Source organism: Egretta garzetta, unplaced genomic scaffold (assembly GCF_000687185.1).
Source record: "Egretta garzetta isolate BGI_Z169 unplaced genomic scaffold, ASM68718v1 scaffold46, whole genome shotgun sequence".
Classification (NCBI taxonomy): domain Eukaryota; kingdom Metazoa; phylum Chordata; class Aves; order Pelecaniformes; family Ardeidae; genus Egretta; species Egretta garzetta.
The window spans coordinates 3,957,406-3,972,726 of record NW_009260268.1 but is presented as its reverse complement, the minus strand read 5'-3'; the positions used below and the strand labels follow the sequence as shown (position 1 = coordinate 3,972,726).

At 39.5% G+C, this 15,321-nt stretch overlaps 1 protein-coding gene across 1 annotated transcript in view; it reads right to left on the bottom strand.

Moving 5' to 3' along the window:
• The window catches only part of STOX2 (storkhead box 2), a 68,775-nt gene that overhangs the window by 5,254 nt on the left and 48,200 nt on the right, over positions 1-15,321 (bottom strand). The window contains 3 exon segments of the mRNA XM_035897819.1: position 1; positions 3-1,674; positions 8,912-9,064. The exon segment at position 1 is cut by the window's left edge and continues 554 nt beyond it. Coding sequence (XP_035753712.1) covers position 1; positions 3-1,674; positions 8,912-9,064 — 1,826 coding nt within the window.

The window sequence follows — 15,321 nt, the reverse complement described above, 5'->3', positions numbered from 1 at the left end:
AACCACTGCTTGGGCCCTTTGGGGACTCCTCTTTGTGCACCCCAGGCTCCCTAGCAATATGTTGAGACTGTCTTTCTGTAGGAGTCAGTTTTTTGAGCCCATCTGTCCCTGTCAGCGTGTCATGGTCCTCTTTATTCTTTCCCAGTGGTGATGGAGCAGTAAGCACAGTCTCACTGGATGTGTTGCACTGAAAATAGTCATCAACTGCAGATTTTGTTGTGCAGGAGTTGAGCTCACTATACGATGGCAAATTCTCTGTAGGCTTGCTTTGTTCCAACAGACTACAAGAACTGGGGGTTTCTACACTGCCACTAGCTATTTCAGGGATGCAAGTCTCTTTGTAGCTTGCAGATGAAATCAGAGCCCTTTGATGACTGAGCGACTGAGATGGCCTTAAGGTACTATCGTCAATGTAAGTTTGGCTAGTTGTTTGGTCATCTGGGCTACAGCCTTCACCTATATCTTCAGGTGTGCCTAAAGTAGCTGAGCCCAGAGGTCCCTTGGAGTTATCCATGGATCTAGACCTTTCTTTAGCCTTACTGGAGCGCTCGTTCCTTGATCTTCTATCCTGTGTATGGCTGTGGCTCCGATGGACCTTGGAGTGGGAGCTTCCCCTGGAAGGTTCAGGGAAAGGCATTTCTGTTCTTCTTTTAGCCAGCTCACCAGACACGTCCCACTCTGGTGTCATGGGAAAATGAGATTCAATCATGTTAGGGTTGCTGTGCATTATAAAATTATCTCCCTTGTGTTCTATTATAAAACAGCCTTCCCGTGGGGATCGAGTCAAGGGATCATAGAACTCATACTCCCTTTCAGCAGGTATATCCAAATGAGAGCCATCTGATGGGTCTCCTTTGGACACCCGAGTCTTGCTGTGTGACCTCGATTTCCCATGAGACTTTCTGTGATTCCTGCTCTTTTTACTTCGTCCACTGTGGTGAGCTGAAGATCCTGCTTTGCTTCGTTGCGCTTTTTCTTCTTCAAGTTTCTTCATTAGTGCAGTGTGCCTCATGACATTTTCCACAGTCAAGTCTGGGTTAATGCGCCTGATAATCTCCATTTCTACCTCTCTAGGTATAGTGGTAGGGGTGTCCTCGTCCCTTAGCGGCCACTCCTCTGGAGGAAACTGGGCAGAGAAATTTGCCAACTGTTTTGTCTTGTCCTTCTTAAAACTTAATCGGAATAATTTGAGTCCAAATTTCTTAGACTGCTTTTCTACATCCTTAGGCTTTGTGAGCGTCTCTGCTTTGTAAGAAAAATTGACAGTACTTTTGCTTTTCTCAGTAGGTGGGACTTGACATAATGAAGGAGGACAGTATGAGTCTTTACAGTCTTTTGCTGATTTCCTCTGTAGGGTAGATGCATGCATGCTGTGCATGTCTTCTCTGCAACAATGGCAGGAGTCGCAGTGGTTTTTGGGTAGTGTTCGGTCCCTGACACATCCCGAGGTGGAGGGAGTTATAGTTCCTTGTTGTGGAGAGGTACATTGAGACCTGTCAGGTATCCTCTCATCCAAATGATACCATTTACTGTTAGTTCTTATGAGAGATGGTGTTATAAAGTAAGTCTGCGGGGTTACAATGAAATAACCATCCGGAGTTGGGTATATTTTCCTCTCCCGTACAAGCATATTCAAGGTATGTCGAAGGATTTCTGGACTGGGTGTTGGAACTCCTAGAAATGACAGTAAACACATATCAGGGAGTGCATAAAACCATGCAGGACTCTCTGGCTCCCCCCTTCTCAACAAAAAGCTGTTTTTTTCAGTGTGCAAGCTGGAATATGCTGAACAAACAACTCCAGTAAAGCACTTTGTTAGGCATTCTCGCTTCTGCTTGTTTTTCCACTTATCTCCTACACTTCAGACATATTAATTATTAATTAAATAGAAAGAAGGCCATTAATGGAGTGTTAAAAAAAAAAAAAAAAAAAAAAAAAAGAGGAGGAGAGAACTTTTAGTCACTTCCATTGCACAGGTGACCTCAAGCTACAAGATGGAATCACTGGAAATCAAAAGGTGTCAGAGGAAACACTGCACTTTTATTCTTCTTCCAATTAAATATTTATATACCAATTCACCAGAACTATTTATTATAATGCCCAGTCATGTATAAAACATTGGTTATTGTTACTTTGGATGCCTAAGTTGTTTTTTCACAGAGGAGTACTATACAGAAAAAAAAGCATTCCTCCAAACTGCCCCTTTATCACAAACTTGATTGAACCGACTTGCTCTCCCATTAAAACATATTTCAACTACATCAGCTGCTCCACAAAAGACACGCCTTGAAATGATGCAGTTCATCTTACCCAAACTGACTTTTCCACTATGCTGGAAGTTACAGATTTAGCTCCTAAAAAAATTTGCTTCTCAGAGCTCCCTGCCTTTCAGGCGAGATGAGAGGGACACTACCTAAGTGCATATACCACATACTGTGAGAGGGACAAGTATGACAACCCTGCATCAATTCCACATTAGCCACATGGTAGACTTGGTATTGTGAGCCTGATCCTTCCCACTACCAGTGCTCCTGCTGGGTTCAGTGGTGCAGGACCAAGTCTTCCATACATTATTAGATAAAACACCAAGTTAGCATACTGTCCATAGGAATAAGTTCCATCTAGAGCTCAGGAAACAAGAGATTTAGTTTTAAAAAATCTGTTCATGCTGAATAAGAAATTAAAATCCTTCAAAATTTTCAGTGGAAAAAGCTATCTTCAATCAATACATTTTGTTGAACTGAAATGCATTTTCATTTTAACTTAATGCTGGGTACTAACCTGGTTTACATTTTTAGAACTAAAGACTTTTGTTTTTCCAAATGTTTGGATGGTCTATTTTAAACTAAAAAAGTTAGTATTATTTACTGTGGGCCTTAGTTTTCCTTTCAACAAAACTAACTCAGGAAAAAATGTAGAATCAGAGAGTAACTTAGGATGGAAGGACCTCACGAAGTCATCTGGTCAAAACCCCCACTCATAGCCAGGCTAGCTTAGATCAGGTTGGTCAGGGTCTTGTCAAGTCAAACTCTGACTATCTTCAAGAACAGAAATTCCATGGAATCATGCATGCAAAAACATTTCAACAAAGTATATGCTTTTTAAAAAAGTACTTAATGGAAAAATCTCAACCAGGTGTACCTGCCACAAACACAGTATCTTCAGTAGCATACAGTGTCTGGTCACCAACTCTTCCACATGTCGAAGGCTGGAGCCTGTAAGCTCACTGATCTCCTTGTGTTAGCAGACATGAAGATGACAGCAAGGGCTCTGGCACTATGACCAACACCCCATCAAAACATTAGTGACAAGAAATAGAGAAGTTGTACTAACTCCCTAACTCACCCTCTTCCTCGCTACTGGGTTGCGGGCAACATAGTAAGTATTCTTACGTCTGGCTTTGAACATTGCTTGAATTTAGAGACATGACCATACTGCTCACATCCTGTAGTATCTGTAGCTAAAAAACTTACAATGGAAACAGCAAAGTGTTAGGAATAACACGGACACATGAGTGAAAGCAGTTATAATGGAAAAGGCGCCAAGGAGAAGTACATGGGGGCAGTAAATGTATTTCATGCACAGTCCACAGAGCTGAAAGACTAGGGCTGATCCAGACACAGGAAAAGAGGTAAAGAAAGGATATAATTTGAGAGAATAAATAAGACTGAAAATTGGAAAGAACATGCAAATGAAATGGAGAATCAGGAACATGTATTTTCTCCCTTTTTCATGTAGGTGCCCACATTAATGTGATAATCCTAGAGAGAGTAACAAAGACCCCCCAGAATTGCTGGATGAGTAAACATGCCAGATACAGCAGCAGATGGGAAAAGCTGAAATCCAGGGAGCCAGGGGAAAAAGGACTACCCATCCCCAGCCCAGAGTCCTGAATCTCTCTGGGCTGAAGTCAACAATATGCTAAGCTGGATTGCAAGGCAGTGGCAATTGGAAAGCAGGCTGCCCTCTGCATGAGCTTTCAGTAAAGCACAGGAACATGAGGAGTGATTTCAATTCCCATAACAACCAGCAGTCATCACCTAACTTCTTCTTCCCTGTGGCGGAGCTGCTACATCTGCTTGGGTAACACCACCCTTTTTACATTATGCCTTGCATCACCACAAGTGGGTGACCCCAAACTCAAGCTCACATGCTTCTCCATCCTGTGCTGAAAATGCACAACAGAGTCCAATCCCGGTCCAACTGGGATGCACCTGCTGTGCAGCAGCCAATCCCTTTTCCTGCTTCTACATGAACAACCTGCCTGATCCATTGCATTTTCCAGGAGCTTACACGTAAATACCTCAACACATACCTACCTTTGTTTGTGAGAACTTATTTCTTCATCCTTATTTTACTTAAGGGGTTTTTTTTTAACATACTGTTTCAAAAACACCAGAGCAAAAATAAGAGAGTAAAACATTTTCCTGGGAGTTTACGGAAAATTTAGGGAATTCTGATATTTTACACTAACTTAGGCAAAAATACATGGTAAAAACAACAATAATAATGTATTTTTCACCCAGTAAACAGTAACAACCACAACGTGTTGGGTAAATGAGTCTCTAAACATTGGATGCACAGTAGTTACATTAATTGACTAAGTCCTGTGAATAGAGAATGTGCAGATAAACACCAAAGAAAAAAAAAATTGCACGCCTGGGCAGCCAGTGATGCTGTAAAGTTAATTGTGTCAGCCACCTTCTCTCTGTAGTTGGAGACTATCACTTTTATGACTGCCAGCATACAGTACATCCCTGTGGTTCACTAAGCCAGCAGTGACGATGGCAGATGCGGATCTCTGGAGCTCACATTGCCAGCTAATGCTAGCTACGGGTTTTGTTCGGATCTCATTTAGGTACTTACAAAAGCAGAAACAGACCCAGACTCCAGTTAGGCTTTCCTGCATGATGGACCGGAGCAATGACACTACTCTGGGTCCCATTGTTGCTATTTTAAATACAGATTTCCTGGCTTGCTGAAGACTTTTCTCTTTACATCAACCTGCCCACATTGTGTCTACATGTAACCTACTCCACTGCATCCCCAAGTCTCCTTATGGCCTCCCCTCCTCCATTAAATAGGAACAAGAGGAAAAAGTCCAGTAGTTTAGACTCTAGCCTATAAAATATTGCATGACAGCAGTGGTATTATTTAAGATTATGTAGTGGTTTAATAATTCAAAAGCAGAAACTGTCTGGACACTGAATCATCAGACATGTACATTTTCTGCATCTCAAGAGAGTCTACTATGCCATCCACTGAGCTTCCAGACAGAAGATTATGTCTTGTTTGCTGCTCACAAAGAACACTGACCTAGAGTGAACTCAGTTAATGTAAGACGCTGATTTTAAGTGCTACATATACATTTCACATATTTAAAGAGTGAACAGTTATGAAGGTGAATGACAGAGGAATTTGCCAGCTTTCAGAAAACTGTTCACTTCAAAAGCAACGTAGTCTAATACACAAAAATTTTCTCCACTGAAATTCTGAACACCTTGAAATGATTTGGTAAGTACATGGACCAAAAAGAAAAAAAGAAAAAAAGAAAAAAAGAAAAAAAGAAAAAAAAGAAAAAAAAGAAAAAAAAGAAAAAAAAGAAAAAAAAGAAAAAAAAGAAAAAAAAGAAAAAAAAGAAAAAAAAGAAAAAAAAAGAAAAAGAAAAAATCCTTACTAAAGGCAGTATAGACTAAGGCCATCGATGTTTTCTTCAGCCAGGTTCACATAGATAAGAGGGTCTGGCTGCCAGACACAGGAACAGAGGTTACATTTTTAGCTCCTCATACTAGATTTCAAAGATTTACATTTAATGTTTGGGATTTAAACCATAGTCAATAAATTATAAAGTAGGGCTGTACAAACATCTCATTGTTTAATTTGAAGTTAGAATAATGGGAGCACATGCATCAGGAGCCCTCCTGCTTTTTTAAAAACCTGACAAATAACAAAAGCCACAAATAAGATGTACATTATCATCACAAACTTTTTCAATAAAATAAATTCATGAAAAATACATCCAAAGTAGTATTTAAATGGTGTTAAATCTGCTAAAATGATTTTCTCCTGAGCTGATGCTAAGGCTTAACAAGGGATAAAAGAAATACTCTGATTGGCTCGTGAAATACTAGTTAAGGATGTGGAGTGGTTGCTATGTGATGTTATAAATAATTAGCATACCTTATTTCAGATAGAGCCATGGCCCAGATTTATGCCTGCACAATGGCTCAGCAAACTAGAGGGCTAGACTGCAAGTGTAAGATCCTGCACTGAGGAAAGAGGTTTATTATTCTTAGGCAGTTTGAGAATAGCATCTGGGGTCTTAGGAAATTTATACATGCCATGGAACACAGTGAAGCATCTGTTCATTAAAACACAAACAACACAGGCAGACAAGTGCAGCTACAGGGTGAGAGATACGGAGAGGTTATGTGACAATGACATACACATCTACACTGGTAATGCTCTCCTCTCTCAGAGCATCACCACCTAATTAGGAAAAATAAACTATCAGAATAGAGGAGGACATCAGATATTTTAAAACAGCCACAGTGAATACAAGGGCTCAAAATGGCACAGCTGATTTATGAGACAGTTTGGGCAGACAAGTGAGAAGTATCACTCAGCACAAGAAGAGGTTCTGTTTATGGGGAAGGATAAAATTTTTGGATAATCCTCATACACTGAGAGAACATGTATGTTTGCTATGTTAAACATGTCATTGCTGGGATAGAAAGGCACTTCTCTAGAGAGGGGAAAAAAACTGGACAACAAAAGGTGGCATTCACACATTCCATTCCCCCCCCAAATTTTCTTTATGTTTTGTGAAGGTAGGAAAAACAAAGCTTTCCTTTTTTTTAATCTCAGACTTGAGAAATGCACATGTTCATGGCGAGTGGAAAAAAAAAAAAAAGAGGCAGCAAGAGACTGTGTGCTAACTTGCCTCAGGCTTCTTCTGAGCAGAGTCTACAAAATAAACCAGCCTGTTGAATTATTTTTGATGTATGGTTCTCTCTAGCAAGAATAGCACAACACACCAAGTCAACTGATAATCATGCTCTCAGGAAACCCAAGGGATGCCACCAATAAATTACAAATTCCACCATGCAATAGTGTTTATATAAAAATAGTGATAGAATCATTGGAAAAATACTTGCAACCTATGGAACTCTTCCAGTAGATAGCTATATAGAAAACATGACTTGGGGGGGAAAAAAAAAAAATCATCAAAATTAATTAAACCAGAACTATAATTGTGACCTTTGCCTTCTTTGCATTCTATCCCTTACAACTTTTACCACTGTTTTCAAAATCAGCAAAGCATACTGAAAAAAAACACCCTGATAAACAAAACCACAAATTGGGACAGAAAGCCAGTATTTACAAAATATACTTGCAGTAATTTTTTCCAAAGTGCAACTATTAAATGTCAGACAGAACTGTTTATTCCAAACACAGCTCTCAATCCCAATTACATTTTAAAATCTCAGAACTTAGTACTAGTTATAGCAAAAGCAATGTAACCTTCAAGGCTTTAAGTAACTTTTGCTCTGAAATGTAAGCAAAAATATTCAAGACATCAAAACATGGCTATGGTTAGGCTGCCCAGATGAGGCAGATGCATCAGTAGTTTTTCTGCTGAAGCATTTTTAATTAGCTGCTTTTTACAGCTGTAAGAGAGGTACAATAGAGAAGTTTTTCAACTAGTTACAGTTAAGCATCTTGCTCAGGATCATAAAAAGCACAAGCAAGAAAGTTGTGCTCTTTTGAGCAGTAAACCTCTGCCCAATGCTTTTACACTACACTTTTAGATGTCTGCACAAGATGCATATTGCATGATTCACCAACTCCAGATGCAGGCTGCCAGCAGGGAAACAGCATATTCAAGAGTACATTCTTAATATAGGTTTCCTTTTTTTGATGTTACAGTATCTTTAATCCAAGACATTTCCATCTTACCACTTAATCAATATTATCAAATGCCGACAAGATTAGCTTCGGAACAGTACACAAGCATTTATGAGCACAGCAAGTGTATCTGTGGCTATCCAAAACTTTTAGTCATGGAGAGAGTTCTCAAGTCCAAGAAGGCTCTGAAAACCCCTGGAAACCAGGCTGACAACCTGTTAGTTTGAATATAACCTCTCCCTGAAGCAGGCACATCATTGCCATTGGACTCTCTTAGTTGCATCAGGCCACACCAGTTTTGAGAGCCTGTCCTAGGTGGAGAAGACATGCAGTAGGTGGGGAATCTGCTCTTTAAGATGGAATGCTCTACACAGAGACCTCCATGAGGTTATCTCTACAAAGACTGGACAATGACACTCGAATTTGTTGAATGACGTCAACAGGGCTCTTACAAGTTAGCTTACAACTGGCTTGAAAGCCACAAGGTGGAATAAGTCGACTCTGGCTATGACACATGCTTTGTTCTTTGTAACTACTAAAGAAGTCCTAAACTCTTCTGACTATGATGATAAAGAGGGTTATTTTGTGAGAAAAATCACAAACAAGCTTATTCTGATACCAGTCTGAAAGAAAGAAACAAGCTAATACAATTTGCTGTTTAGTACCTCAAGTAATTTTTCATATTTACATAAAGGCAGGAATTAACCCTGCAAAATGCATCTCACATGAATGGCCCTGTCAAAGAGAACTCAATTCTTTCTATTTTTAAGAAGGCTGTAAGATTAGAACCCTAAAGCCTCCTTTTACTTTTGGATTGCATCTCAAGATTAACCAATATTCCCACACAGAAGAGGGAAGAAAAACAGTCTGCCAAACACTAAACCTCCCTCTTTTAAGGAAGCCAAAAAGATAAGCAACCTTTCAGGTAGGGATTGGGGATTCTTTAACTGTCCTTTTACAAACATGCGTCCATCTGACCGATGATGTACTGATGTACAGTTACCTGGGAAGCAGGTCGTTAGGTGCTCCATTAGTGCTTCTTGTGTGACTTGTTTTCGGGCAGAGTTCATTGCTGAGATGGCCAGGCAAAGGATTTCCCCAAGTGGAATAAACTGTGACTGACTGATGGGAGACATGCTGATGGGTGATACATCACCTGTAAAAAGACAAGAGATGTGCAATGAAGCATTTTGTTTAAAAATCTGCTCATAGAACAAGGATGTAGAGATACAACCGGAAAAGATGTGCACAGCTCTGTAGTCTTTGTACTGAGCTGGGGATAAAACTCTTACAATGGAGAACCATCCAACAGCTTATTTCAAAACTTAGACATCGTCAACTTTGGAAAATGGGAGATATACACTATACAGACATAGTTTTGCCGAGGGTGAAATTGACAGATTCAGAAAAATGCCAAGAAAGTAGCACTTATGGTTGCAAAACCTCATGCTTGAATATCCTACTAGGCAACTGTACAAACAAAATACTTGCATGTATTTCTCTGGACATAAAAGGGGAGATTTCACTCCCCTTTCAAAGGCTAGTGGTACAGATCACCCACCATTTCCACTTGATAGAATATTTTTTCTTAGTAGTAACAAAGATCAGAAAAAAATATCGCTAAGGTAATGAATAACATTTTCACCCAGCAAATGCCCTAAGATCGATACCCTGAAAAAAAAATCTCTCCTAGATCTACATGCCAAATGTCTTTGTACAGACTCTGTATTTTATAGAAGTTTTAATGGTTCCAGAATGGCCTGAAAATTAACTTTGTTGTAACTCTTCTCATGTTGTCTTAAAAAATATTTCATTAACCCATACTTAAAAAAAATAATTGAAAGATCTTAAAAATGAAAGTTATAGGAGAAATTACAACTTGATAATACTAGTATGACTAGACAAATACATGTGCATTTTAACATACTTTATATAAATACAGATAGGCTTTTAGATTCTGCTCTGTACCTCCTCTTGAAGTGGCAACAGTTCCTCAATGATCTCAAATAGATGGAAGCAGCAGGCTAAAAAGATTTCCTTTGCCAGTGGAAAAGGAGTAATAGAGAGTAACAGACAGAAGAAGGGGTGCTTGACTACAAATCCTTTTCTGGCCACAGGTCAGTCAATAGCCACGGATTAAGTTTTACCTAAACGGCTTTGAAATCTCAGGAAAAGCACCCTATTTCTGCTGTCACAGAGCAATACCTTGTTATCAAATCAGGAATCAAGTTACTGGAAATTAACTCAAATTCAAACTTTCCTTCACAATTTAGAGGATCTAATATTTGTTCTATTAATTCTATATTCCTATTACGTCTACTAAACAGGAACAGCAGTTTCTAAAACTGATTATCAAAATGCATTTAATCTTGCATTATACTCAGCACTTAGGAAAAAAAAAAGAATTGGTGGGAGTAGCAAATTGCATAACTGCTTCAGTGAGACTTATGAGCAATATTTTTCAATATACCAGCTGTACAATCTGTTGTACAACAGTGATACACATTACCCAAGACACAACAATGATTTAAAATACACATTTTTGCTATGCTGTCTCCTGATTGCTTCTGCTTAATCAGGCCTGACCAGATCAATGCTGCTATCCCAATACAGCAGCATTCCTCCAGCTTCAACACAGTGCACCCCAAGATCCTCCTCATTCTTATCTAACCACAGAATGATGACCTGAAAATACAACCTTTTCTGGACATTTTTTATTCACATACACCTGACAAATTCCTGCCACGTGCTCTACAGACAATGGCAATCAAGAAGACTGTAGGCAGCTTACAGGGAAACGTGAGATACGCTTTCACATGACTTGGGAGCAAACACCATTTGTCCCTCCAACACTGAGAATGGATAAAGAATATCACAGTTATTATATTACTATTTACTAATAATTATACCTGCTGTCAGCTTAAATTTGTTCATAGATGAATCTTTGTAATCATCCAGACACATAAGTTTACCAACTTTGATCAACAGTCACCATGCACTTTGTGTAGGGGATCAGTTTATTTAATGATTAGTTTCACATCTAAAAAGCATCAGAATTACCGTAAGAATTATGCCGCTTTAGCTAAGCAATTTAAGAAATTACTGTCTTTCACACGGAGATTATCTGTGTCATGGGTATCCTTGTGAGCACTACTAAGTTCAGTTCAGTGCAATGTCAAATAGACTGGCATATATTGCCCTCAGCTGAGGTTTAATGTTGTTATCAGATTCAGTGGGCACTGAAATGGGCTCCCTTGGTAGCTTTAAGGGCATCAACTTCCTGAATTGTTTTATCTGGATCACCAAAGACCTGGCAATTTCTTAAACCAAAGCACCATGGCAAGAACATCCCTGTGCCTACTCCCAGCCACTCACCCACACTGCTGCCTATGCAGGTGCCAGGATGGGAGAGCGGGAGGAAGAGCTCCTTCTCTGCCTTGCACCCGGAACAATCCACTCACAGCTAACCAGAATGATATTTAGGATGTAAAGAATGGGCCTTCATACCATTAATCAGCTTCCTGAAGTGGGAAAGGGCCTCGAGGAGGCCCTTTACATGAAGCCTAACAAGTGTTGCTAATTTATGCAGGTTTGCTCTGCAGCCTCCCAGCTGCCCCCAGAGAGATGCTTGGACAGGAACTCAAACCAGTTACTCTGCTCACCCTGAGCAGCCCATCCCTCTACCCTGACTGCCAAGAGCCTGCAGAGATCTACCTCTGGGATCACCCCCAGTCGGGATTCCTTAACTTAAAACTGGCTAAGTACAAGTTAAGAAACAATAAAGTTTACCTGGATTTTAGTAACCTTGCACTTTGCACAATCTTTCCTTTCAAAGTAGGCCTCCAGCATGAAATCGCTTTTCTAGGTTAGCGTGTAGAACACATTCAGTCTGCACATTTGACCCTTGCCAGTTAGGCTCACCAGCAGGCACAAGCCAAGAGTCTCCACCAAAATACTAAGTATACTTCACATAACTCATCAATATAAAACATTCAGTATCAGTTCCTTAACATTAACACGATCTCTAGCAAAGCATGCTATAGTTAGGATGTCAGGGCAACATACACCCCGCTTGCAAGTATTTGGGAGCTTAACACCCATTTAATTGACTAGAAAGACAACTGTAATAGTCTATAAAATTGTAATTTAAATGGTTTTAAATGCAACAGAAACGGCCAATGAATATTGGTTTATGTGAGAGCCTTTCTTTCTGTTTTGTAAGGGACTATCACCAGCTAAGTGACAGTCTTTCCCACTGAATGCTTTTCAATCTTCTTCATTATGATAAGCGCCCCCTTGTTTCACCTCTGTTGTGCCAGAACTACCTCCATAGCTTGTTGTCCAAAACTGTCTGCTGGAGATAATCACTGGCTCTTGGTTTAAAAAGGCTAGTGCACATCCGTAAAACTTTTAGCAGACCTAGTGATAGAAAGCCAAAAACCCCCTCACTCAGGGAGGCTGATTTGCCAAGTCTTATTTTAACTGTCGTGTGGCTCTGGGAAATTACAAGCGCTCTGTGGTTATAGTGAAGTGAACAAACTTCTTTGATGCACAACAACAGAAAATATCTTGCATCTACGATTTAATATATTAACATCAATTATGCACATAAATACTCTTCAGCCTGTTGAACAGAAGGTTTATTACAGTTTCTTTAGGGAAGATCTGCTTAAAAAAAAAAATCAAATATGCTTTTCCTAATTTTTGAAGACCACATCACTTACATAAAACATCTTGCATATGGCTCCTGTTAGCTCTGACTGATGCTTGTCTCAAGCAGCTTTCTTTTGAAATCAAATTACTATCCTTACTTTCATATGTTTATGTTCCCAATTAAATGAAAACTGGAGCTCAGAAAGCAGTTTTCACCAGCTGACTTCATGTTTTGTTTAAATACTATATATAGTTTTAGCTCTGTTTCTGCAGCATCTTTCCAAACTTTTCTCTAAAGCATTTAAAAAAAAAAAAAAGTTTTCTAGACTTCACGCTGTAAGCAACAGTTAATTTTCAAAAACGTCTAAGCACATATCAATGAACGGGATTTGTCCTCATTTATGCCTTGGGGATATATAGCACTACCCTGTGGGGAAAAAAAAATTATTGTTACTTAGAACAAAAGATTATATAGCACATAAACACTTAGCTCTTAGATAGCACATTTTGTCAGTGGATTTCAAAACATTCTGAAAAAGTGGGTAACCATAACTATCCTTAACATACAAATGAGAAAGTGATGGCCAGTAATAGAGCTGGGAACGAAAACTCACACATCCTGAACCCATACCAGCCAGAACCTTTCCTGGGCCAGTTTATCTAGTATCTCTGTTCTCTGAAAGTCTGGGTACCACCATCTTGGGAGAAAATGAGGTAGACTATATTCTGCACCGCGTATCAGCAATTAACCTATCAACAACATACCAATGACAGACTTTTTATTAGTGATTTTGCTGCTGCAAAGAAGTGACCTGGAAGTCAAACTCCCTGTCTCAAGAAGTTTGCACGAAGACTGTTTGATCAATCACCTCTTGACTTATAAATGGAACCAATTCAGTACAGACACTGTGAAAGAATACTGAGGAAATTACAGTGCAAAGCCACACTATATTAAAATTTATACACATTATTTCCCCAAAATGGGGAAGAGACTCTGATTACACTGTGCATCCTGTAAAACACAGGAAGCCAGAGCCCAGTTTCCCTTATGCATCCAGCCGCTCAACACCTTTCTAACCTTTTGTTTCCTACAGATCAAGACAAACATTAAACATGATTTTTAGCCTGGTTTCCACAGGAAATGAGGCTTGCACAATCACAGTCTGTGTGCATGCGTGTGCCAGAGATGTTGAGCCTCACTTGACAACAGAGATTCTAAACCAAGCGTTTGCTATGCATGCTCCATCTGCCCAGAGCTTCAGGCATGGCCACCTCCCATTAGGCAGGAGAGAATCCAGTCAAAAAACACACTTGTAAAGGGAAATCTCACTTCACTACTTTTGCTGCTTACAGAACTACATTACTAATCAGAAAACATCAAACTAGGGTACAGTAACTTCATGGCACCTCCTGATTATAGTGGTGGTTGCAACAGAAATCTCCTACAAAAAAATTAATTGCCAACAGCCTGTTCTGGTCAACACTCACCTATGATTTCACTCTAGGAGGAACTACAGAAAAGTCCTTTTCAAACAAAAGGTAGCTAACAAAACCTACAGTACTGGTAATGGGCAAAAAGAAGCCTCTTCAGCCTAGAATATTAAAACTTTTTTTCCTACAATACTGTACGTGAAAAGCCTTTTCTAGAAAAAGCACATTTTCCAGATCTACTTAAAAAAGGGACAGATGTTGAAGAAGTTACATGTCTGGCCTGGGTTGCACATTACCCCTTTTTCCCCTCAAACCCCAACATGACTGAATCACTTTATTATAGAATACTTACATACACGTAGCAAACAAAACCTTTCTTACGTGAACTCACAACAAAGATAGGGTATTGCCATTTTAAGCCAGACAACATTTCCATCTGATTAAACAACAGGAGGGAACAGGAAGAATATGCAGATTTCTGTGGTATTACCCAGATTACTCTGAAATACCTTGGATCTACACTAGCACACTAACACAGAAAAGAACACATTTTACTGGCAAAATCTGAAATAAAGAAAATTAGAAGGTGTGTTCCTTGTGCTGTTCTCAGCCACAGCCAAATCCTCCTTTTAAACCGCATTTCCCAGAGGAGTATTTTTATGAACAAAGCTGCAGGTTGTGTTTACTAGGCAGTTACACATATCAGAGGACCGATAACAACAAGAAATAAATACATTAAAGATTTGTCCATTTATTTCTGTTTAAGAGCAGCTTAAACAAAGGCATGACAAATGCAGTAACACATTTGCTAACCAGCAAGCTCCTTCTGCACCTCTGAAACACATGCACACCAAACATACCTTCCCTTGCAGATACAGATCACAAATGCTTCAAGAATGTGACCTGGCAATGTGACTGCTCCAATTCTAACCAGCCTGAAGAAAACACAGCAACCTTAATAATGACCAATCATATGACAAACACTGGCCTCTGAACAAAGTTCTAGTCCCTTGCCAGTTATTAACTTCAACCATGTAAATTGATCTTTTTAATCATTCGGATCCAACTAAAAGCGTGATCTCTAGGTTCACCAAGTGGCACTAACTTTCAGAAACAGGTGCTAAATTGCCCACAGTCAGCAGACTTGCCTTACGTGCATTCATCCCGCATATTTCCTGTGATTTAAATTTCCTTTTCTTTGTTCAAGTCCTGTGGCCAGCTGCCTCCTGATCCAAAGTGATACCCCAGCATGTGTTACAACTATGATCATAAAAAGTTTCTGCTGGAGCATGGAACTTTCCCAGAGGATTCAGTCAAGGAGATTTTGGT